This window comes from Macrobrachium nipponense, chromosome 16 (assembly GCF_015104395.2).
Source record: "Macrobrachium nipponense isolate FS-2020 chromosome 16, ASM1510439v2, whole genome shotgun sequence".
NCBI classification, from domain to species: Eukaryota; Metazoa; Arthropoda; class Malacostraca; order Decapoda; family Palaemonidae; genus Macrobrachium; species Macrobrachium nipponense.
In genome coordinates, this window is record NC_087209.1 from 830,667 (window position 1) to 857,238 (window position 26,572).

Sequence of the window (26,572 nt, forward strand, 5' to 3'; positions counted from 1 at the left end):
TAGGATGGCTTTTAAAACATTACTATGTTATACAGTTTCACTTCACTGGTAAATCGGATATGCAGTATACCATGTTCGTGATTATTAGCAGTCAATCATTTAGCAGGCAACTAAGATTGAATAATTAAATCTCGTCTTGCAAATTTGGTTTAAAATTCCGAACAACGCTGTAGCCCACCTTCTGTCAGTGTTGGTTACTGAACTATTTAATAAGAATGCACATTATTCTTTTTTATAGAAAAAAAACCTTCTTAGTGAACTAGATAACCATTGTGTATTTGACGTTCAATGTTAGCTACAAATGGTAGGCCTACATTTGTTATATGGTTCTTTGAGCTCTGTAGTAAATAGCATCTTACTCATGATAGAAATCTTCTACTGCATGAAATGGTAATCATTTGATGAACTTGGTTCAATATCGATAAAAAAAAGGCTCATAATTTTTCCATTTAAGACTTGTAAATGACGATATTCCCCCAGATTGGCGTGATTTTCTCTCTGTATCTCAAAAGACTTTAGTAGCGTCCTTTTTTAAAAGTAACACTCTCCTTGCCCCATTACTTCCCGTGTTCCTTCCTGTTTTACTTGCATCCTTCTCGTTAGAAGGGCTCATGCGAATGTTTTTTTTATCCAATGGAGAACTGGTTGCCTTGGCGAGCGATAACGTTAATCGATGAAACTTCATTCCACTTCCCTCATGGTCGACGACGGCAGTCGTCTCCTGGACCGGGTGGTGAGCAGGTGAGTCGGAGGAGGGTCGTTGTAGTAGTCTAGTTGGTTTCACCTGCTCGACTTCACGCATATGGTTGTGTGTTGTTTTCCCCTTTTCGTTCCTGAATTAAAGTGTCATATCTGCTACGGAGTGTTTTATGCATCTGCTTTCGGTGACGTTTTTGAACGTTTCCTAGTAGTATGTCAGGTTCGTCACGTGTTGCTGAACGAGTGAACTTGTTTTTAATTGAAAGGTCTCCGCGTGTGTTCGTTTCTTTCACAAGTGTTCGTATGGGAATAAAAACTGACAGGGATTAAGGCGATCAGAGTAATGGCTTAGTTTTCCAATCGAAAGCGAGAGTAAACCTGAGAGTTTTATTAAAAATTTAACGTGCTAAAAATACAGGGCATTGTTGTGACGATGTTGACATTATGTGGATACAGTATACAGGGGAAAGCCATTCGCCTTATAAAAATAAGGCTTTTTATTTGTAGTATCATATAATTAATTAAAAAAAAACTTGCAGCTAATCTGTATTAAAAATGTCTTTCTTGAGGATTATTAGCGACGCACGCATAATACATCCATTATTGGTACTAATGCATCTAAGTTAGCATATCTATGAATGTGTGCAATTAGCTGTCAGATACATTTCGTTCCTGTATACAACGTGACTGGTTCAGCCACATTTCTTTTAACAATCATTGGGTTGTTTAAACAGGTGTAAAAGTAATTCAATTGTCCACGAAACGGTAACGATAATTATATCTTTTTGAACGTGCAGTATTTTGCAGCCCAAAACAAAAACAGTATCTTAGGTCCATTATTTTTATAAATTTATATATGCGGTCATCAGCAAGTAATACACACACACACACACATATATATATATATATATATATATTATATATATATTATTATATATATATAAGGTTTATTGCCACGAAGGAAAAACTGAAAAATGGAGATCGCCGTACTTTCGGTCCTGTTCGGACCCTTTACTTAAGGTAAAGGGTCCGAACAGGACCAAAAGTACTCGGCTATCTTGCTTTTTCATTTTTTCCTTCGTGGCAAAAAACCTTTTTTATTTACATAGCATCACGTGTTATATACTTCGTGATCAAGTTATTCACACACACACACACACATATATATTATATAAAATATATATATATATATATATATATATATATATATATATATATATATATATATTTACTTTTCTCTCTACATTTTGGTGTTTTTATGGGCTCCTTTTATTAGAGAGATATATATATACACGTATATATATATATATATATATATATATATATATATATATATATATATATATATATATATTATATATTATATATTATATATATCTGTCGAAACCGGTGACGTTTTATAACCCGTGGTATCCAGCTTATTTGGATAACATGTTCCGGTTGTTATTTTCGCGCGCTCACAAACGTGTGCGTGACGGATCCTCACCGTTCTAGTTTTAATTCGTTTTTAAAATAATCATATTAAAAATGAATGAGCCCGAAAAATTATCAGCTTGCTTAGCTAACTCCCACAAAATAAAAAAAAATGCTTGTCTGAGCAATTACATAAGCAAGAAAGATGCTGAAATTACTGAAAATAACAAAATCGTGGTTAGATTGATAAACATTGTTAAGTAGTTGCTGAGAAATAGGTGAATATTTCAAGGCAAGGTAACAAATTAGTTTCTGTCAATTTAAAAGTTTTAGGCTTAGCGAATAATAAATTATTCAACCATGTTTCATTTCTGCCAAATTTCGTTCGAGTTTTCGAGTGAAAGTATTTTCATCAATAGGCCTATGTATTATTATAGGGCTTTTACATTTCTGTTGCCACGTTCACGATCTGAGAGAGAGTGTTCGGTAAAAGGGTTAGACAGGACCTTTAAAAGCCAGACTGTTAAGTGGCTAGTCGGAGACGTGCCAATCGAAATCGGATAAATAATTCACCGATATTGACGGAGAATGACTCAGAATACATTTGGCTTATAGTGCCATTCTTTCCAATAATAGTCTCTCTCTCTCTCTCTCTGATCGTGTGCCAGGTAACAAAATTGGAATCTCCACATAAAATCAATATGGCATCGAAGAGATAAAAAAGGGTGACGTAGAGAAATACGTGCGTAGGAGGCCTATTTTTAAAAGATATAATTGCAACGCGTCCGATTCACGTACGCAGTGTTTACGTTGAGTTGCTGTGCATATAAGACACCACTGAATTATTTGTAATTATATTTATTAAATAATAATAGGGGGTGTGTCCTTATCATCGTTGTCACGCATGTATTGATCTGAGAGGGCTTCCCAAAGCCTCAAGGATGATGATATTAACGGTAGATTGGTCAGATTTGCAGTTCTGTAATTACGTACTAGGAAATCGCTCTGCCGTACCATCAACAATCTTCCATTATTTAAGTTTTATGAAAGCATTTAACCGTTTCAAACGAATATATAGTTTTTTTTTTTATATATAGCCACAATTAATTCTATTTTGCTTTTTGTGCATGCTGGATGTCTTGTATGAGAATGTTAGATTGTTTTTGTTTGTTTACATGGTGGAACACTGCATACTATATTGTGAATTATAAGAACTGACACAATACAGTATGTCAGTAGTAGACTAGTAGTAGCGCCTCTAAAGGTCAGCTACGAAGACAAACTGCGGTAATGGAAAAACGTGGAATGATGGCGAGCTTAACTGCGGTACTTATCCTAGGCCTAGGTTGCGTCAGGATTAATTATCCTGGGTTATGGTATCTCAAGGGTGTTTGGTCTGCGAAAGTTTGTTGATGTAATTATAATACAAATATCTAATGAAGCTTTCAAGAGGTGCTGTTATATCCTAAAGGTTGCAAATACAATGGAATCGGACATTTCGATGACCTTTCCCGAGCACAGCCGCTGAAGTTTGATCTCCGTGGAAGAATCCGATCTCGATCTCCGATTATTCAAAATGGGTTTGGTATAGATTGCTGTAGACAGCAGCCTTCGGTTATGTACCTTGATATCTTCTACCTTCTTGGTCTAATTTACATAAATGTCAGAGGCTGGATTGTTTACGTCGTCTACTACGAGTTCCTGAGAATGTCTAAAGGTCGAAAAAAAAAAAAAAAAATAAAAAAAAATATCCTGAATTTTGTTATGTACTGTAGTAGGTATTAGGTAACCGTAAAAAGGCCAGATATATGAAAATGAACACCGATGTTATGGGTGTAATTTTTTCTTGGGTTATCATTAAGACAGCAAGATAATTAAAACCAAGTGAACAATATAGAGTAAGGAGGAATAAACACATGAATCATACATACATAAGACATATATATATATATATATATATATATATATATATATATATATATATTATAGTATATTTGTGTTATTTATATTCTTCATTAAGAGTTAAACCTATAATTTCTCATATAAATGCCATATTTTGCAGTTGGAGGGGAACTTAATCTACATAGGACAAGAGCAATGGAGGTTCAAGATAGCTTTAGATACCAACAAGCAGTCCAGCGACTCAAGAAGCTCCTGTATGATGGCTCTGCGGAACCTGTGCCTTCTCACCAGTCTTCCCACAGAGGATAGCGGATATAGCTCTAGTCATGTCTACAGTAGTTTACGTAAAGGTGGGTTGGTGCAGTAATTTGCCATCAATTTATCTTGCTCTGTAGTATTTCCTGTACTTTGAAAAGTTTTAATCATGCACTCTAGAGATTAATACTGAAGGTGTTAACTCAAGTGAGGTATCATAATTTTCCCCAGTTTTGTTGGGGTTTGATTATTTAGCAGCCTGACCTTAATCTGGATTATTTGACGGTATACTAATTTGTAGATAAACGTTTAAACATGCCTCTGGCTTTCCCCGTGAGGTTAATGACAAACATTATTTGCTTAATTTCTCGTCATAAGAGGTTCTAGAACCGAAGGGGCAAAGACACTTTGTTGCAACACAAGTTTATCAATAGCTATTAATCCAGGTGGCAAAATGTTTATTTTGAGTTTTGTCTTCGAGCTTCAAGTTTATCAAAATCTATTTTTTTAAAGATTGGATGAGAGATGGTGGTGGCCCAAAGAGCAGTGCGGATGAACTCGATAAAATTAATGAAGACATTTCAAGAAAGAAATACAAAGGTTCCCCTGAAGGAGTGTGGTGCCTCATGGAACTTTTACGCCATCAGGAGGAACTGATAGCACAGCTGGAGAAAGAGAACGAATTTTTGAAGGTGTTTTTCCAGATGATTGTCACTTGGCTATTATTAATTGAATAAAGTGCCCTATTGCAGTGAAGAAATTGGAAAATCTTGTATAGGTTGAATTTTCTTGTAATTTTGTTACGTAACTGAAATATTTGTAATTCCAGCGTGAAATTATATCAGTAAGTGATGGTGCTAAGAAAGTGGCCCAAGAAAACCAAGACCTCAGTCGTCGATTGGCTCAAGCTTTATCCCAGGCTCTGGCTCGAGTAAGTATCTGGGACCCTTAATTAAACTGAGTACTAATTGATAGGAAAGTTTGCTGATATTACTAAATTTGTGCATTTTTATCAGATAACTGTTTTTAATCATTCTTCCCTCAGAAAGGAATTTGTCTAGTTCAGCCAGGGAGCTCAGAATTACACTTGTAAATGAAGTAGGGTATGGATGGAAGCTAAAGCTGGTCTATCTTTCCCATTAATACTATAGGGACTAACTATAACAGGGTTTATAAAATTGACTTTTGAATCTAGAGTACATTAACATAGAGGAGCAAGTAGGTATGGCCTGAAGAGATATTAGTGTTTTTGGCATGGAAAGTAACAAAGATTAGATTACAGGCAATCCCTGGGTTACATCAGGTTCGGGTTAAGACGTTCCGGACTTAAGGCGCTTGCCTCATGGTGCTGTTCACCTACTTTATGGTGCTGTAACCTGGATTTACAGCGCTGTTGCTATTTATTCCCATTATAATAACGATTCTGGTTAAGGCAATTTTTGGCTTCCAGTGCCCTGCCAGGAATGGAACCCCTGCTGTAACCTGGGGACTGCCTTACTGTTAATCTCCTGTCAGGAATGGGATCATGGTAGCCATAGGATTACCTTTATTACCTTCACTTTTCCATTTCATGAACTTGAAAATACTAATTGCACAGACTGAAAATTTTAATTGGGATGTGTGAAGAATTTGCTACAATTATTGAAGGAATTGTTAACAGATGTGAAATACAGTTTACAAAAAGTTTTCCTTTGCATGTACCTATATAGAAAATAATTATTTATTGTAGCTAATTAGTAGAATACCATGTTTCCCTATCCATATACTGTACATGTAACAAACATTCACAGAAGCTAATGTTAATTCTAATAATTTTGTGTATTCACTAAGGCGGTTGTTGTTTCTAAGTCCTCTTCTGTTGTTGACATTTTGCAGGACGAGAATACTGACAGTTCTCTTAGCACTTCCAACAGTCAAGCAGAAAAGGTCCCAGAATCTCTGGATAAATTACAAAGGTATGTAGTATACAATCTGTGAATGTATGATGCACAGATTTCTGTAAATAATACTGTAACAATCCTTGAGCTGAATTAGTGTCCAGTATAAATAATGAATGTGTGAATTATTTAAATGATGCATATTTCTTGATATTTACAAATCTATCAATAGAGAGAAGGTGGCTCTAATGGCTGAAGTTGAAAGATTGCAGTCTGCATTAGACGCCATGACAGAGAGGGAACAAAGTGCCCTTGATAAGCTGCGAGCAGCACTTTCCATAGCTGAAGAGACACAGGCATTCACTACTCAGGTAAAAACAAAAACTACTTTTTCTTGCTAGTTATTTTTTACTTCAATAAAGAGCAGTTTTGAAGGAACTATTTAATTAAAAGAGGACTGAAACTTTTGTTCAAATGAGACTATCTGCAATTACAATGATCAATGATTCATGCTTTAATAAAAAACAGCTCGGTCCAGCTGGGCAGGTCATAAAATTAGATGAGTTGTCTTGTGTAAATCACCATATTTAAGATCTCTGTGGTCTCGTTAGAATATTCCTCTTGGGTTTGTTTTTCCCTGTATGCAGAGATTAAGGAGGATTTGGATAGGAAACGTATGTACTGTAATATTGTTTTTCATGTGTGACTTATACTTTTTCAGTGCTTCTGAAAAATCATGTGGAAGAATAAGATGGAAATGGGCATTTTACTAATAATTGCACTCACTTAACAGTAAGAATGACTTGAGTAAGTGACAGAATTTTTTCATCATTTCAGAATTCCCTCATTTTTGTGACTACGTATTTGCTTTTATTTTTCTTTGAACAGTGATCTTGTGATACTGCTATCACTTGTTAAACATTTTGCAAGTATGTATGCTAAATGTCTTAATATTGCCCACTCATAATTGAATCATGGGTTTATGATGAACAGCCCTTATGATCAATCCTTAAGTGCAAAGACTGTTGAGTAATGCAAACATTGTGTGAATGTGAAAAATATAATCTACAATTAATATTATGCCTTGGAAACCATTCAGGGAAAGATATGTTGTCATAATATCCATCATTTTCGGTTAAGCCATTTATAAAATTTCTAAAAAGCTGCAGTTTAATAAAATCTAAACTTTATTAATAATAAAGACAAATCCTTTGAGCCTACCCTGTGAGAGCCAAAAGAATTAAGTTAGTAGTCTGGTTCAACTATTTAATATAGAGAGGAATTGACATATTTTTGGTTTTATAATTGTGATAACATTTGTAGGCTCGGTAGTCCTGTTTTCTTTCTTTGAGGATTATACCATCATTAAATTTTCTCCAAGTCCAGGTGTAGAAAGACATATCAAACTATACTATTTGAATGCGGAAGAATCAAATATGAGCTCCTGTTGGTTATCAGTGAAATTCTTTATTTGATGCTAACTGCTGTAGTTGCAATAATAATGTGACCTTTGTTGACCCTTCTTATATTAATGCCATGTATTAATGATACACGATTTCTGCACTTAATAATACAGGACATAGTATTAAGAGAGTTAAATGTTAAAGAAAGTTGCATTCTATTTACCCACCAAACTTTTTGAAAAAGGTTCGTGCGAGTAGTGAGTCTGCCATAGAAGAACTTTCTGGTTTGCTCAGATCAACAAAGGAAGAGGGAGAAGAACTTAAGCACCTTCTTCAGGAAGCTGAGAAAAGGACCAGCCAGGAGGAAGAGCAGCAAGAAAAATGGAGATCCGAGCAGGAAAAAAAAGTCAAACTTTTAGAGGAAGAGATTACTAATCAAGGCACACAGATCACTCAATTAGAGGGCGAAGTGCGGGAAAAGGGCCGACAAATTGTTGTCTTGAAAGATGACCTTCAAGCAGCACAGGCAGCCAAAGCTAGAATAGAGACTCAGTTAGAGGAGCAAAGACAGCATGCCAAAGATGCTCATGCCAGACTTGATCACATCATCATGACGTAAGAAACTATCTCAGTTTTGTACCAAGTAGAACAGGCAGTAGGGCAGGGACTTACTCCCCAAAATAATGAACTGAATTTATGCTTTTCATTAATCATTTAGTTCAGTATTTACTATTACTTACTATTTGGTGGATACTTAGCTGGTTATCACAATACCTAGAAAAAAATTTACAAATTAGTCCTGACATAACAGCAATGGGATACTTGAGTTTTGAGTACATCACGAACTGCAGACCATTCTGGAAATGGTATCAGTTATGCAGTTAGCTTTAAGAATACTAATATAAGAAGGCGGGGAACTTGTTAAATAGTGGAAGAATGTCATTATTCTGTGTTGCCTGAAGATTTTAACTCTGTGTTCTCTGAGGGTGAAATTTATACTTTTTTTTAACCTTTATCACAAGATTTTCTAAACTATTCCATAAGTAGTACAGTGGCACAAAAAAAAGGCCTATATTGGGGTATGTGAAAAATAGGATTAGACTTGCCTGCACAGTACCCCCATGCATTTTCAATTAGAAATAACACTGCCAGACTTGTCATAATGATTTTGATGTTCTGAAACAGGCGAGGTGCTGAAGCTGCAACTGCCACTACAAGAGCAAGAGAATTAGAAGATAGACTTTCTTCAGCTAGGCAAGACATCAATCGCTTACTCAACACTATCACCTCCATAGCACAGGTAATATTTATTGTTAGCTATAGAGTTATTTTTAATTTTTTCATCCTGATGACAGAAAATTTGTCTATGGTAAAAAATAAACCCAAAGTTTTGGTAGAAGCTGACACTTATCAGACTTCAAGTTGTGAAAGTCTCTTGAGCAGCAAGGTAAGAATAGCGAATAGTAAACTGATAAAAAGTAAATGATGAAAGTTATGAAAGTTGAGGCCAAAGGTGCTGCAAACAGCATATAATATTGCTAACAAGACACTTAACACCTTCATGTTTAGTGCAATTTGTGTTTTTAATTCACAAGCAGTTGTAGCTTTGATTAACTTGCTTATGGGAATTGAATGCATACATGACAGAAGACAGAGGGTCAAATAGCCAGGAGAGGGCTAGAGCTCATGACATCAGGGGCTTGAGCGCTTCTTTGGCATTCAAGAAAAATATGTCTATAGAGAGAATTCTGAAAGCTGGTATTTGGCAATGCCAAACAACTTTCACTTCTTTTTATTTAAACGATGTTGTCCATAGATCCTTGGACACTTTTTTTTTTTTTCCTTGGGTCCAGTGGTGGTGGCCCAGCTGTTAGTATATGCTCATCCAGTACCCCTGGCGGGTCAGTTTGTGTCTAGTCTAAGATGAAGGTATGAAAGTATGAATGATGATGACCGGTCTTTCTTCTTTACTACTTTCTTTCTACTCCTTTACCTACAGGTAGTATGAAGGAGAGTACCATCATAAGCTGGAACCGAATAGATGCAGGAGAGGTGGTCAGCCATACTGTTAAGATAATCTAGAGTATAGTATACTTTTCAGTAGCAACACACTCCTCTCCTCTGTATGTAAGGGAAAGAGAGGGGTGATAATAGATCCAGATGCATGGACAGGAATGGTTTAAGAGCATGTAGGAGTTCTCCATCTTCCGTAGTATAATAAAACTATGGCATCGTATGAACACCCAGTGGGGAAACCAATAGATTCTCATATATCCCATCGTCTTAGAATACACATACTAGTATTTGGAAATGGATAAAGGTGGCAAACTCTCAGTCAGTTATAAAGACTTACCTCCCACTAATAAGTTAGTCTATCCTAATGTTAAGACCGAAGGTTTGTTCCGTATATGAACAAATGACAAATTTTCAACCAATTTGTATTTTTCATAACTAATAAACCTGAGGTCTTAACCCTTAAACGCTGAAGCGGTAAAATAAAAATTGTCTCCCGTGTGCCGGAGGTGTTTCGGAGTGAGCGCGGAAGCGGAAAAATATGTTTTTCAAAAAATCACAGCGCACTTAGTTTTCAAGATTAAGAGTTCATTTTTGGCTCCTTTGTTTATCATTGGCTGAAGTTTAGTATGCAACCATCAGAAATGAAAAAAATTATCATTATCATATATAAATAATGCGATATATGATAGCGCAAAAACGAAATTTCATATATAATTATTCACATCGCACTGTGTGCAAAACGGTTAAAGGTAACGAGTTAATTTTTTTTCGTTGTAATGTACACTAAATTGCGATCATTTTGGTATATAACACATTGTAAAACGACAAAAGCATCACAGAGAAAATATTATCACAAAATAATGCATGAATTCGTAACGTGCTTCGTAAACAAATATTTTTTTCAAAAATTCACCATAAATCTAAATATTGTCCTAGAGACTTCCAATTTCTTTTAAAATGAAGAAAAATGATTGAATATTACTATAATGTAAGAGTATTAGCTTAAAATTGCAGTTTTCGACCATATCTGACGAGTTAGAGTTGACCGAATGTCGAATTTTTTTATATATTTTTTTTATATGCAATTATTTCGGAAATTAGAAAAGCTACAACCTTCAAATATTTTTTTTTTTTTATTCTACATGAAATTCCACACATTTTCATATATAAAACTCTATGAAATGCCTAATATGAAATGGAGCAAATATTCCGAGAATGGGACGTACGCATTTCGGAGATTTTTGGCGGAGAATCTGCGCGCGGAGGGTGGGAAGGAAAGTTTTTTTTTTAAATTCACCATAAATCTAAATATTGTGCTAGAGACTTCGAATTTATTTCAAGATGAAGATAAATGACTGAATATTACTAGACTGTAAGAGTTTTAGCTTACAATTGCGTTTTTCGACCATTTCGGTAGAGTCAAATTTGACCGACGTGGTTTTTTTCTTTTTTCTATTTATCGTGATTTATATGCAAATATTTCAAAAATGAGAAAAGCTACAACCTTCAATTATTTTTTGTTGTATTCTACATGAAATTCCGCACATTTTCATATATAAAACTTTAGGTAACGGCTAATTTAAAATGGTGCAAACATTACCACAATCCGCACGTATGATTTTTCAGAAGAGGTTACCGCGTGGACGCAAAGAAAATGTTATTTTTTCATAAATTCACCATAAATCGAAATATAGTGCTAGAGACTTCCAATTTGTTGCAAAATGAAGGTAAATGCTTGAATATTACTAGAATATAAGCGTTTTAGCTTACAATTGCGTTTTTCGACCATTTCGGTAGAGTCAAAGTTGACCGAAGGTTGAAAATATGTCACTTATCATTTTTTATATGAAAATATTTCAAAATTGATAAAAGCTACAACCATGGGTTGTTTTTAGTTGTATTGTGCATGAAATTGCGCACATTCCATATATAAACTTTATGTACGGCTATTTTAAAATGGTGCAAAAAAAAAACATTACCAAAAAAAAACAATCGCATGTATGATTTTTTTCGGAAGAGTTACCGCTCGGATGTAAGGAAAAAGTTTTTTCATAAATTCACCATAAATCGAAATATTGTGCTAGAGACTTCCAATTAAGGTAAATGATTGAATATTACTAAAATATAATAGTTTTAGCTTACAATTGCGTTTTTCGACCATTTCGGTAGAGTCAAAGTTGACCGAAGGTTGAAATTTTGGCACATCGTTATTTATATGAAAAAATCTCAAAACTGATAAAAGCTACAATCATGAGTATTTTTTTGTTGTATTCTACATAAAAATGCGCACATTTTCATATATAATACTTCATGTAACAGCTTATTTAAAATGGTACAAAAATTATGTCAAAGTGATGAAATAATTTCCAAGATGTGTCACAGATACTTTTTAGTGCGGCAAGAAAGAAATTCGCGCTTGCGCGCCTGCGTAACGGTTGTAAACAAAACAAAACCTTGATCCGTGAACTCCCAGCATCCCCCAAGGCGCGTGATTCAAGAGTTTTCGGCTGGTAGGCATAAAAGTATTTTTCCGCGAATTTTTAAAAAAACTTTTGTATGTCGACGTAAAATACGTCCAGTCGGCACCCGAGAGACAAAAAATGTCGACGTAAAATACGTCCAGTCGGCGTTTAAGGGCTAACAGGTTAAAACCTACCTCTAAACTGGGTTGGAAAGGTAACTGTTTGGTCACGGGATGCGGAGGGCATTCTGGGTAATGCATGCCCTGTGACCTGGTATCGATGCCAATAGTCCCTGGATCTCTCAGGTTTAGGTAATTTTAATTCTACTGGTTTCCAGCTTGGTGCTAGTATTATCCTAATGTTATACCTCAGGTTTGTTAGTTATAAACCATTGCACTGATTGGTAAGTCCTCTTAAACAAGACCTAGTAAGGAAATTCATATTTATTCATGTTTGCACATGACTGTGGTAGCAAATGGAATTGAATTTTTTTTTTTTTCACACAATCTATTAGAATTTGATGATATAGACATCTGACATATGGATATATGTTACTAGTTATTGATGAAATAATCCTAGGGGTAATGATTCCACTCAAGTGAATTCATTACTGTTACTTGATATATAACTACCATAAGTAAGAGAGTTTCTAATGTCTTACCAATAATATTTTAGTAAAAGAAAGCAAAGAAATGCTAGTTTACTGCAATTACCCCAGATATGATTAAAACAACAATGTATTTTAATATCTGAAGCATTAGTCGAGAAGTTTCCTTTTTTTTCAACTTAGAAAATCCATGCTTTTAAATTTACTTTAATATAATACTGCTTATTCTCTTGCAGGGTCCTGGAAAAATAAGAGATCTACAATCAACAGATGATGTCAAAAGTGAGGCGTCTTGCTGCCGAACACCAGATGAGCACTCTTCTTTCTTCTTTGCAAGACAGACACGGTAAGTCGACCAAAATGTCCAAAATGTAGAAAGTACTTGAAATCTCATAAATACTTTCTTTCCTAATGAAACCTACCAAAGTCGGTGATATCTAAGAAAAGCAAGTTGTTTTTCAACAGAGGAAGAAATAAAAGCTCTGCATGATGCTTCTACTGAGCATCGGAAGTCTGTGGATGCTCTAAGGCAGGAAATAGCCGAGATGCGACAAGAAATTGTGGATGATAATGAAAGAAATAGGTGAGTTGATCCTCCTCATATGTACTCATAAAAGTTTTCATTTATCAGAAATGTAAGCTGTGGGTATTTTAACAGAATTTCTATCTGAAAGAAAAGATTAATCAATGGAAATGTGGTATCACCTTATGAGAAACATCTAAAAAATCAAGATGAATTCGTAACAGATTGCTGTGCATATCATTCCTTGATTTTAGTTTTAATCATTAAATGCAGTATGCAGTGATATGAAAAAACTTACAATTTAGACCAAGCAGATATGTTTGACCCCTTTCCATAGCTTTTACCATACGTAATTCATCAATGTCCAAGTACCCCAAGGATTAGTAATATGACAATTGTTGTGCAGAAGAGCATCATCAACATTCTGATGAGTTACCATATTGTTATAACCAGCCCGAGAAGAGAGTACTTGAGACTCAAAGGTCTGGAAAAAACTAACCCCTATTAATAATAACCATTTTAAACATCTAACCTTCCCTGGTAGTTACATATATAGCTAATCCCGCCGATTCGTCGCGCGCACGGCAGAAATTCAAAATTCGCGGCTATCGCCGATAGACGGTCAGGTGATCATACCTGTGCTCCCTCTAGTAGGTATCTGGAACCATTCCCATTTATCCTCAGAAATTCCCTGCCGTCGTTCGAGCAGCACGTTGGAAATTCGCTCTTCTTTGTTTGGGTTTGCTTTTACTACAATTGGTGAAGTACCCATTGCTTACTTTTTTGTTACTTAATGGCTTTCGCTGATATCAGATTATCCTTAATTTGTTTTACACACGAATAAGTTTCAGTTGGTCAGTTTCCGACTTCTACAATTTTTCTTGTTTTCTGAATTCAAGATGGCCGACTCTGTAGTTAAGGGTTTCGAGTCCCGGCTTCCATACAACTCTTGATCCTCATACAATAGTTAACAAATGCAGGAAGCAGATATGTACACTTGTTAGCAGATAGGATGAGTGTGTAACGTTCTCTGAGAAATAATGAAAAGTATGTTTACTATAAGATGCAATTAGATTTTAATTAGAAGAACTAGATCGTATTGTGTTCTATTAGCTAGTTCTTATGATAGTCAAGCTTGTCTAACCTGTCTAATACTAATATTCCTGAGCCTAGCCCTAAGTTAAGAGTACCAGACGCCCCACCTTGAGGAGTCGTAGATAAGTTAGCCGACTATGAATGTTTTTGCGGCTAGTTCGGCTTGCGTGTTAATACAATCCATTTCTTCGGAAAGGGGACTGAATAGACAGTGCGTAGTTTGCATCGCAAATTTGGTGACAGTGTTAGTGTAGTGGAGGGTGCGCCCGTTCGTGTCTGTCACGCTCCTAGTCCTAGACCTCTTCCATGCTCCCCAACCCCTGGGAGAAGGAATGTCGACCGGCGAAGGGAGGTGAGAGATGTTAAAAGCGAGCGGGCGTCCCCTCGAGCGATCCTGCTGACGCATCCCAGGACGCTCTCCCTCGCCACAGGAAAGGTGAGATGAGGAAGTGTTCGGATACTTGCTCTCCTGCCAATATAAGAGGCAAGATGTCGCACAGGCGGCCGTCCCCTTTGGCAGGAGGTAAGGGAATATCGGACGAGGAGACTTTCGGTGCTTGCGTCTTCGTCTGATGACGCAAGACCTCGACGCGGTTGGCGTCAACCCCTAGAATCAAGAGACCCAAGTCCCCCGTAGCGTTACAGCAACCGTCGTGCAGTAATTGGAGGAGACGCATAACGCACAGCTCTTCGGAAGAAGAAGTTTGCTAAACATCGGTGCATGCTTCTCCCCCTCCCCCAGACTGGGAGGTGTCTCATGGAGCGTCTCCACCTTGTCGACAGAAGATCACTACTAGTGTCTCCGAAGCGGTAGATGGGCGGGCAGTGCCGCCTTCAGTTATTCCCCAACAGCAAGAGGTATCGCAAGCAGTTTTCTTGTCAAAGCTTCAGCAGTCCATTACGTCTCGGTTTTGATGTCTACAAGTCGCATGGACTAGCAGGTGAAGCGCGACCGATAAAACACAAGATAAAACCGCAGTTAGCACAGCGTGACGCTAACAGACGGCAAGACGAAGACTCGCTGCAGGTTGCAGCGCTCTTAGACACTCACAGCAACCTACACCCGTGACGAAGCAGACGCAAGCATGACGCACGCAACCAGGCTCCCTCGCAGCTTACCGGACGTGTGACGGGAAATGACAAGGATCGTGACGCTCCCTCGCAACAGGCTGGACGCACGCAGGACGCACGCAGCATGCTCCCTCGCAGCAGGTTGGACGCATGCATGACGCACGCAAGTAAGACGATGCGCGTGATTCCCCCACTCGTTCGACATCGGAAATCGCCAATACTTTGGATGAGATATCAGAGGAGGAGACGCAAGAAACTCTTCATGCGGCGGATCTAAAAAGATTACTTGCGGTATTGGCGGACTTATATCCGAATATTTTTCAGCAGGCTGTACCTCGGAGCCCGCCCTCACAGTTTATGAAGGGTAGACCCCAGAAATCTTCCTCCTTCAAGAATGAGGTCTCCTCTGCCTTAGCCCAAAAGGCAACGCAGGACTTTATATCTAAATCCCCGATAATGGTTTTCATGATAATCGGGAACCTCGCCGAATGCTCGAATTCCTGGAATTTCTAGCGTTTGTAAGAAGAACTGCTACTGAAGTAAGGATACCTCTCAGTAGACGACCAACCCTGGAATACAGAAGAACGAACGCGAATATCCAGTTTGACTTGAACTTTCGTCTTCGGGTTTTCTGTTTTCACTATTGAAGTTTTCCTTAGGGGAAAACTTCTCCTTCACTCTCTTGAATAAGAGAAGGAAGGGTGTAGATTTCCAATCCTTATTCTCATTCCTCTAAGGGAAAAGAATTTAGGATGGAATTCGTTGTACGGAAACCTACAAATACACGACGTATATTACCCTCGACACATGATTCTGTTAAGCAGTTGAATTGTCCGGGGGTTAGTCACATACCGTAGTTAATTCTACGGTTTGTGACCGAGACGGCTAGTATCCTAATGGAACTGCAATTCGGGACTGTCTGCATCTTCCCAGGAGTTACCAGTTTCGATTTTTCAGATACTTATGGTATGGTCACGACACCACCACCTCAGTTTTTTGTTTTTTACCGAAATCCGTTTTCGTTTAAATATAATTGCTCGAGCATAATAGATCCTTTTTTTTTTTTTAACGCTCGATTATTCTAGCCGAACGCATTCCTTCGAAGAATGGATTACCTTGCAACTCAGGATAGCGAGTGAGCAAGAACTACTGAGTAGGGGGACTTCAGCAAGACAACCTAGTTCCAGCTGGCTCTCCGAGATGCATTGTCGGATTATGTGTGTCTCCCATACAAGGATTGACTAACGAACCTTTTCTCTGTCCAAGAATATCGGACTTACGTCTCTGATTAACGGGGATTCTCGCATACATGAATGACATCTGCATCCCCTTGAATATTGCGAGAATTGGCAACAGAGATATATATTCTGGAATCTTTCATCTTTATGTTTACCGCACGGAAGTAACAGAAGTCGTTTACATAGTCTCCCACGCAGCATCGCATTGCGATAATGCGGAATTATTTCTTCAGACATCTGAGTTTGTCGTCAAAATATCTCTTATTCGGAGAGGTGAAATTGTTTATTGTTCACGGACCGGAATTAACAGATATATACGGAAGACATCGCCTGCTCCCCGACCTGCCAGCTCTACTTCCAAATAATCAGCCCATGAGAAGTAGTACTTCCCTGTTTTTCATTACTGGAAACCGCCCCGCTTTCATTACAACTACAATCCCTCACCTTACAGCAATGAAATAGCTGTTAGCGTTTTCAGTCCTTTATAAGCACAGGTTCAGAACCTTGAGAATCCTTCTCTCGTTTCGGCTGTGAAGACGTAGTTTGCATTCACTTTCCACCTTCGTCTTCAATTGAACATAATGTTTGTTTTCGTTTTTAGCTGAGATTCAACTACTATGAGAATGTCTTGCCATTAAGGAACCTCGGTCTCCAGAGGGCAATTGACTTTCGCTTAATGGGCACATGCCTTAAGAGATCACGTGACTTGCTCGGATGCTTGGACAACTTGCCTCATTACCGAACGCTGTCAGTAGGCAGTTGTCAGAGCGCCGATTCAGTTACGGTTTACGTTGTGGACTCAATAGGTTGTTTCCAGAACAATCAGTTGAGTGGTGGCACGACACCAACAAGCTACAAGAAGGTTTCGAACTTCAACAGAAGAACCCCGACCTAGTGTTGCTATTCAGACGCATCGGACGTGGGGTGGGGTGCAACACTAGGGAATGACGGGATCTCTAGTCTATGGCAAGATCAAAGTAGTTCAGGTCAACGCAGACAACACCACGGCGTTGGCCTACATAAAGAAGCAGGGATGCACTCGTTCAGACTCCTTTTACGAGGCAGCAAAGGATCTCTTATGTGGGCAAAAGAGAGGAACATTACTCTTCTAACTCGCTTTATAGAATGAAGAGAAGAACGTCAGGGTGGATCTCCTCAGCAGAGAAAGACAGGTCTCTACGACGGAGTAGACCCTGCATCACGAGGTATGCAGCAGACTGTGCAATCATGTGGGAGAACCGTCTATAGACCTCTTTGCGACGCAGAGAACAAAGAGGTTACCTGTTTACTGCTCTCAAGTCCCAGACCAGGAAGCAGTGGATTGGGAAGGAAGACACGTACGCCTCCCCCCCATTTAAGATCCTAGACTGAGTCATAAAGAAGTTCAGAGAATCGAACAACGTCCGCATGACCCTCATAGCTCCGTTTTGGCCCATGAGACCGTGGATCACAGATGTGATGCAGTGGCTAGTACACCCCCAGTCGTTACCGTGTCGGAACAATCTACTTAGACAGCCACATATAGAGAGACAACATCAAAATCGCCTCTCTCTCAATCTAACTAACTGCCTTTCGACTATTGAAAAAACTGGCAGAGCGAAGGGCTTTTCGAGGGAAGCTGTAAGAGCAATCGCGAGAGCGAGGAGGACGTCCACAATCAAGGTGTACCAGTCAAAGTGGGACGTGTTCAGGAAATGGTGCAGAATTAACAACATTTCCTCTTTCAGTACCTCTAACTCAAATAGCAGATTTTCTGTTACACTTAAGAACCCAAGAGAAACTAGCAGTATCAACTATCAAGGGATTAAACGCAGCAATGCCTAGCCTCCGTCTTCCGTCACAGAGATTTTGACATGTCGGGAGACAAGGATCTCTCGGACCTCATAAGGTCCTTTGAGACAGTTAAGAGTAAGGATAACCCAACCCCCTCTTGGAATTTGGATGTTGTTCTGACTTTTCTAACCTCGAGCAGGTTCGAACCCCTCGACAAGGCTTCATGGAAGGATCTCACCAAGAAGACCCTATTCCTGGTTGCGTTGACAACGGCCAAGAGGATAGAAGAGTTGCAAGAATGTAGGCTTCAATGGGGAGAATGCAGTCTGCTCGCTGCAACTAGGTTTTCTCGCCAAGAATGAGAATCCTTCTCACCCATGGCCTAGATCCTTAACATACCAGGGTTATCTCAGTTAGTAGGACAGGAAAAGGAGAAAAGCCTTTGTCCAGTTAGAGCCCTAAAGTATTATTTACAGAGAACCAAAAACTTAAGAGGACAGACGACAACCTCTAGTCCTTGGTAAAGAAGCCTTCACTACCTGTGCCAAAGAACGCGCTGGCGGTCTTTGTCAAGGATTTAATAAGGGAAGCTCACCAGAATTTTGATGAGAAAAGCTTCCCAATACTCAAAGTCAATGCGCACGAAGTAAGAGCTGTGGCGACTTCGAGGCGTATAGACACAAGTCGATGGAATCGATCTTGGAAGTGATCATTCTGGCGAAGCAAGTCAGTCTTCGCAGATTGCTACCTTAAAGACGTACAGACCCAATATGAGGAGTTGTTGTTCCCTAGGGCCGTACGTTGCCTCCGGCAGCCGTAGTTGGAGAAGTACAACTGCCTCTAACCTATAACCTTATTTATACCCTTGCATTTTATTGAACTTGACCTCACAGGCTGTCTGTGAAGGTTGTTGCAACCTTCCACAGTCGGTGTAAAGTCTAAGTTACGTTTATGGAGTGTGTTTTAGTGTGTTTAGTTGGTCAGGTGGTCAGCTCATTGTCCATGGCTTTGCCAGGATAGCAAGGGTGGTGGTCTAGTCAGGTTAAGGTCGAGGACCGTCTGACAGCCCCACAGAGACTTTCTACAGCCCCCTGGGTGGATCGCTGGGTCTCTCAAGGAATGCAGGCTAATGAGGCAGAAAAAACTTCGAAGCCAGCTTCCTTTCAGGTATGAACCAGATTATTGGTACAGCTAATTTGTTGTGATCAATAATTTTACGAATTCCCAACGGTGCTGCGGTTCTCTGACCCACCACCAAAGGTGCCAATCAGCTATATATATGTAACTACCAGGGAAGTTTAGATGTTTAAAAATGTTATTTTCATTTTAAAATAAGTTTTTAAATATACTTACCTGGTAGTTACATATATAAAAGGTCCCTCCCTCCTCCCCTCTGAGAACAGAGGCATGGAATTTCTGAGGATAAATGGGAATGGTTCCAGATACCTACTAGAGGGAGCACAGGTATGATCACCTGACCGTCTATCGGCGATACCAGCGAATTTTGATTTCTGCCGTGCGCGCGACGAATCGGCGGGATTAAGCATATATATGTAACTACCAGGTAAGTATATTTAAAAACTTATTTTAAAATGAAAATAACATATTGTCAAATTACCAGTAAAGGCAGACTTTCTTTCCTACAGCGCACAAGTAAAAGTTGTGGAATGATCTGTTTTGAGCAAATTATGATGAGAAAACCATTATCTTTGCATAAGATACTGTATACGTACTACTAAAAAACACCATCCACCCTTACCTTAGAATTTCAGGTTTAAATTACTAGTTTTTGAATAATATAAGTGGTATATTAACCCTCTTACGCCGGAGCCCTAAAAATCAAAACGTCTCCCGTATGCCGGGCCTGGTTTGGAGTGAGCGCGGAAGTGGAAAAATAATTTTTTTCAAAAAATTACAGCGCGCGTACTTTTGAAGATTAAGAGTTCATTTTTGGCTCCTTTTTTGTCATTGCCTGAAGTTTAGAATGCAACCCATCAGAAATGAAAAATAATATCATTATCATATGTAAATAATGCGATATATGGTAGCGAAAAAAAAAAAATTCATACATAATTGTATTCAAATCACCCTGTGCAGAAACGGTCAAAGCTAACCAGTTACTTTTTTTTGCGTTGTATTGTACACTAAATTTCGATCATTTTGATATATAATACATTTTAAAACAATAAAGGAACACTGGAAAAATATTATCACAAAATGATGTACGAATTCGTAACGACGCGGACGCAAAAAAATATTTTTTTCAAAAATTCACCGTAAATCACAATATTGTTCTAGAGACTTCCAATTTGTTTCAAAATTAAGACAAATGATTGAATATTACGATACTGTAAGAGTTTTAGATTAGAATTGCAGATTTCGACCATTTCGGACGAGTTAAATTTGACCGAATGTCGAAATTTTAATATATATATTTTTCATATGCACATATTTCGGAGATGGAAAAAGCTACAACCTTCAATTATTTTTTATTGTATTCTTCATGAATTTGCGCACATTTTGATATATGAAACTCTATAAAAAGGAAAAAGGCTAAATAGAAACCGGAGCAAATATTAGGATAATGCCATGTACGTATTTTCGGAGACTTGCGGCCGTGAATCGGCGCGCGGAGTGAAGGTGGAAATATATTTTTCAAAAATTCACCATAAATCACAATATTGTTTTTTTTAGAGACTTCAAATTTGTTTCAAAATGAAGAAAAATGACGGAATATTACTAGGCCGTAAGAGTTTTAGCTTACAATTGCGTTTTTCAACTATTTCGGTAGTCAAATTTGACCGAACGTGGTTTTTTTTCTATTATCGTGATTTATATGCAAATATTTCGAAAAAGAGAAAAGCTACAACCTTCAATCATTTTTAGTTGTATTCTACATGAAATTGCGCACATTTTCATATATAAAACTTTATGTAACAGCTAATTTTAAATGGTGCAAACATTTCCAACAATCGCACAAAAAAATTCTGATTTTTTCGGAAGAGTTTACCGCGCGAACGTAATTTTTTTTTTTCATAAATTCACCATAAATCGAAATATTGTGCTAGAGACTTCCAAGTCGTTGCAAAATGAAGGTAAATGATTGAATATTACTAGAATATAAGAGTTTTTAGCTTAAAATTGCGTTTTTCGACCATTTCGGTAGAGGGTCAAAGTGACCGAAAGTTGAAATTTTTTGCACTTAACGTTATTTATATGAAAATAAAATATTTCAAAACTGATAAAAGCTACAACCATGGGTTGTTTTTTGTTGTATTGTGCATGAAATTGCGCACATTTCCATAGATAAAACTTTCTTTTGTAACGGCAAATTTAAAAGGGTGCAAACATTAGGACAATCGCAACGAAAAATTTATCGGAAGAGTTATCGCACAAACGTAAGGAAAAAGTTTTTTCATAAATTCACCATAAAATCGAAATATTGTGCTAGAGGACGTCCAATTTGTTGAAAATGAAGGCAAATGATTGAATATTACTATAATATAAGAATTTTAGCTTACAATTGCGTTTCTCGACCTTTTCTGTAGAGTCAAAGTTGACCGAAGGTTAAGTTAAATTTTTGCACTTATCGTTATTTATATGAAAATATTTCAAAATTGATAAAAGCTACAATCATGAGTATTTTTTTAGTTGTATTTGTGCATCGAAATTGCGCACATTTGCATATATAATACTTCATGTAAAGGATAATTTAAAATGGTGCAATAATTATGTCAAAGTGACGAAATAATTTCCGAGATGTGTCACTGATACTTTTTAGTGCATAAGAAAGAATTCGCGCTTGCTGCGCCTGCGTAGCGATTGTAAACAAAACACGCCTTGATCCGTGAACTCCCAGCATCCCCCAAGGCGCGTGATACAAAAGTTTTCGGCTGGTAGGCTATAAGTATTTTTCCGCGGGGGGAAATTTTTAAAAAACTTTTTTGAGCCGACATATGATACGTCCAATCGGCATACGGGAGACATTTTGACTCGACGTTTAATACGTCCATCGGCGTAAGAGGGTTAAGATATATAACTGGATAAATATTTCTACTGTAATTGCTTATTCTTTAATACTGTGTTTTATCTTTGTCATTTTATTTATTTATGAAAGGTCTTGTTCCTTATTATAAAATAAATTAGCGTCATAAGGATAAAGCATTACAAAATATAAATATTTTTTCAAGTATGTACATTATTCTCTACAAAGATATTACAATATTTTTTATGTGCACAAATTTGTCCATAACTCCTTCCTTATATAATTCGACATAATCATAATTAGGTCTTGAATCTCAAATAAAATGGGAAGGGATTGGGAAATTCTCCACTGAAAAAGCACTAACATCCTTACCAAGTCTTGGGTAACAGCAGGGAACGGATGTCTCAAGTAGAGGAAATAAAACGGTTGCACGACCAACTGGACCAGTCCCAGGAGCAGTTAGTTAGGTTGCAAGAACAGGCTCATATCCATGGTGTTATTCATCAGCAGGTTCTTGAAAAACTACAGAAGATGGGAAGTAAATTAAATAATACAGAACAACAGGTATGTATCATAATTTTATCCGTATTTTTATAATATTGCAGGGAATGTCTTCATAGAATTGGTCAAAGTATGGGTGTCCCAACTCCTGAGGGTGGAAGTCAAGGCGTGGAAGGTCCAATTCATGTATCAAAACCAGTCCTTATTGATGATGATGAAAAAAATGGTGCAGTCCAAGCAAGTTTACCTGCGAAGGATGAAATAGGAGTAAAGAAGGAAGGTGGTGACACTCCTGAGAAAAACCAAGATAATGCAAATATGTCATCAGGCAGTAAGGAAATGGATCTGATTACAGATAGTGAAGGTGGCAAGAAAAGCCCTAAAAATCATACAGAAGAAAACTTGCCTCCAAAAGAAAAGCAGAAATCCTCTGAAGAGAGCAGCAAAGATATACAAATAAAACCTGACTCTGATGACACTAAAGAAACTAAAGATAAGCCCAACATTCCAAAAGAACCCAAGAAACCCAACTCTGATGAAGTTTCAGATAAGAAAGAAGAACCCAAGAAACCAGACATGGATGAGGTTCCAGATAAAGAGGAACCCAAGAAACCAGACTTAGACAATGTGGTTGCAGATAAGAAAGAGGAACCCAAGATACCAGACTTAGACAATGTGGTTTCAGATAAGAAAGAGGAACCAAAGAAACCAGACTTAGTCAATGTGGTTTCAGATAAGAAAGAGGAACCCAAGAAACCAGACTTAGACAATGTGGTTTCAGATAAGAAAGAGGAACCCAAGAAACCAGACTTAGACGAGGTAGTTTCAGATAAGATAGAAGAACCTAAGAAACCAGACACAGATGAAGTTTCAGATAAGAAAGAAAGTGATGGAATTAAAGTATCTCTTCCAGCGGATGGAAAGAAGAGTCCTTCTGAAGTGAAAAAAGAAAATGGTAATACCAACTCTGTAGTGCCAAGCCCGAGTGAGTGTGATGCATGTCATGGGTGGCCACTGATTGTACAAGTTGTTGGGCAAGCCCTTGAAGAAATTCAAGTAGACGTAGACAAACAAGCTACACGCCTAGGACGTATGATGAGCACCCACAACTCACAGTGCAACAATTGCTTGAAATATCAGCTGTTTCTTGGTGTGGCAATGTATAGACTTAATGACCTGTATAATTATTCTGATACCCTCGGCCAAAGGATTGACTCACTCCTTTACAGGTGCGAAGTTTGCTGTTCCTAGGCCATATTTTGTCTTTGTCCTGTCTTGCATCAGATGTCCATAGATTATTTTTAATATACAGTAATGTAGAAATAAATGAATGAAAATACATTTTTAGTACAAAAGACATCTTAGAAAGTTGATAACATGAATATTGCTTATGAATTATGATTACTATACTACAGCTTTGAAAAAACAAATTAAAGTTTTGTGTTCACCTTAGTGTGTGGAAAGGATCTTGCAAAAGTGTTTGTTGACTCTAGCACATCTTTAATCTTTAATCTATATATTGTAGATAATCCAGTTGAACTGTTGATTTGCACTATCAGATTGCAGTGGTGCACACCCATTTTGTAACTGTTTTAAATTTAACAAATGCATGTAGTACTGTGTTATTTCGTGTGATGCATGGAAGCAAGCACATTAAGGACAATTGAGAAAGTAATGAGCAACTGACACTATTTTAAGTGTCTTGTTTATACTTCTAGGACATCATAGTGAACTTTCATTTTTATTATCTGGTGTGTATACAGTACTTAAAAATGACTGCAGTGATTCTTAATTTCAAATTTTGTCTTTCCACAGAATAATGACCTCCTAGAATCACTACGACTGGCTCGAAGTGAGTGTACTTCTCTCCAACAAGAAGTTACTTTCCTTAGAAAAGTGACGGCAAATGCCACTGCCCTTAACTTATCTTCCTGTCCTGACCCACTTCCAGTAGTCACTGAAATAGCAACATTTTCCAAAGACAAATCTCCATCAAAGTCCATGAAGTCAACTGAGGATCGTTTGAATGAAACTAATTCTCGAGATCTCACGGCTGCAAAATTCCAAGTCCTAGCAAATGATGGAGCATTCAAGAATGTGGTTATAGCACCAGGTGTAACTCTTTTACAAATGTATGAGTAACACTCATTCATCAAATATTATATTTGATGTTAATAAAGTCTGTTTTTTGTCATTCAAGTAGTATAGTGTTTTATACAAGGGCCCCTGTACCAAAGAAGAAATATCTTCCATTAGTGATGAAAAAAACGATTATAGAAAGTATAGGTAAGTGGTCAATTAAAAAGTACACATTTGGTATTATATCAATCAGCCTTCATGGAGAAAGCATATACAGATAGCCATTCACTTGACAGTATTATACCATAGACCTGAAAATGATGGCTGCAGCTGTCAGTCACTGGACATCTTTGCAAGATCCTTATGGTACTTCAGGTGTAGTGTGACTAGTGTACTGCACATCCTATAGAATGTTGGCAAGATTAAAACTTTATTGATAAAAAAAAAATAACCAGACAATGTTGACATTTTTACTTTGTAGGGGTGATCTGAAAGGTTTGTTGTAGGGGTGATCTGAAAGGTTTGTTCCTATGGAAAATTTTTATTGTACCAAATAAATTGAAACTTCCTAGAAGCTTTAGTAAAGAGAACCAACTTTTCCACCTGGATAGCGTTAATAGTCCCACAGCATTGAGAGATCAGGACTATCTGTATATATTTCAGTATGAACTTTTTAATTTATATGTGCTAATGTGTTTGATTTTATGGGGTGAATTATGGTAATCATTTTTTTTTTCTCTTTAATATGGATGTTTACACATGTACTCTGCAGATGTATGCTAGTACGTATATACTTATTCATAAACTTTCTAACATTGTTATTGGCTGCTCCAGTAGCAAGACCCCCCTGCTGGCCTAAGCTACTGGCTTCTGGACAGAATTTGTGAAACCTCATATGCACTTATAATACTGTAAGTAGTGCACAGAATAATGTGCAAACTTTGGAATGATAAAGAACCATCTGATCTATCTTGTTCTTTGTTGTCAAGACATTTAATGCCAGGTCATGTAGCTCTCCACTTAAGGCACAGCAATCTCGTCTGTGCTTGCATTTTATGGTTGTTCCAACTCTTTATGCTTCACGTTGCTTCCAAATTTTAAAGGTGAAAGTTTCAGTGAACATATAAGGGTTTGTGTTATTGTGATTTCTTGACATCCATTTTTATGGACTTCCTATTCAGTATTGATTTCTTGATTCCGTAGCATGATTATTACAAAAGGACAATTCAGTCTTGGTAGAATCAAACGCCTTCATGGAATATGACATGGTCAACATTGTTGATAGGTTTTGTTTTGCAATAATTTAAAGCTGTTGCTGCATACATATTGTGAACTTCCCTGTACCATGCTGATCACCGTTATTCAGCTTTTTAAAAAAAAATTTCTTTGCAGTAAACTACTTTATAATGTACATATATTTATCTGTATGTAATCTTGGTAGATTACTGTACTGTAATCTCATATTTTCAGGTGGGGAGAAAACTCCACACAAATTTTGTGATTTTTTTTTGCCATTAGAGGTGGTACAACATATGTTTTAACCAGTAATTGAAAGTAGAATGAATGGGATGACTGGTCTTTTTTTTTCTTTACTACTTTCTTTCTACTCCTTTACCTACGGGCAGTATGAAGGAGAGTACCATCATAAGCTGGATCGGACTAGATGCAGGTGA

General features: G+C 37.5%; 1 protein-coding gene across 1 annotated transcript; it reads left to right on the top strand.

The window, feature by feature from the left end:
• The first annotated feature begins 603 nt into the window (after positions 1-603).
• On the top strand, positions 604-24,796 carry LOC135195500 (FK506-binding protein 5-like). Its single transcript, XM_064221723.1, is given in 13 exon segments — positions 604-741; positions 4,175-4,364; positions 4,783-4,961; positions 5,099-5,200; positions 6,145-6,224; positions 6,379-6,517; positions 7,794-8,164; positions 8,735-8,849; positions 12,871-12,921; positions 12,923-12,980; positions 13,100-13,217; positions 22,925-24,049; positions 24,636-24,796. Coding segments are annotated over 13 exon segments (2,652 nt in total). The 5' UTR covers positions 604-633; the 3' UTR covers positions 24,652-24,796.
• The last annotated feature ends 1,776 nt before the right edge of the window (positions 24,797-26,572 follow it).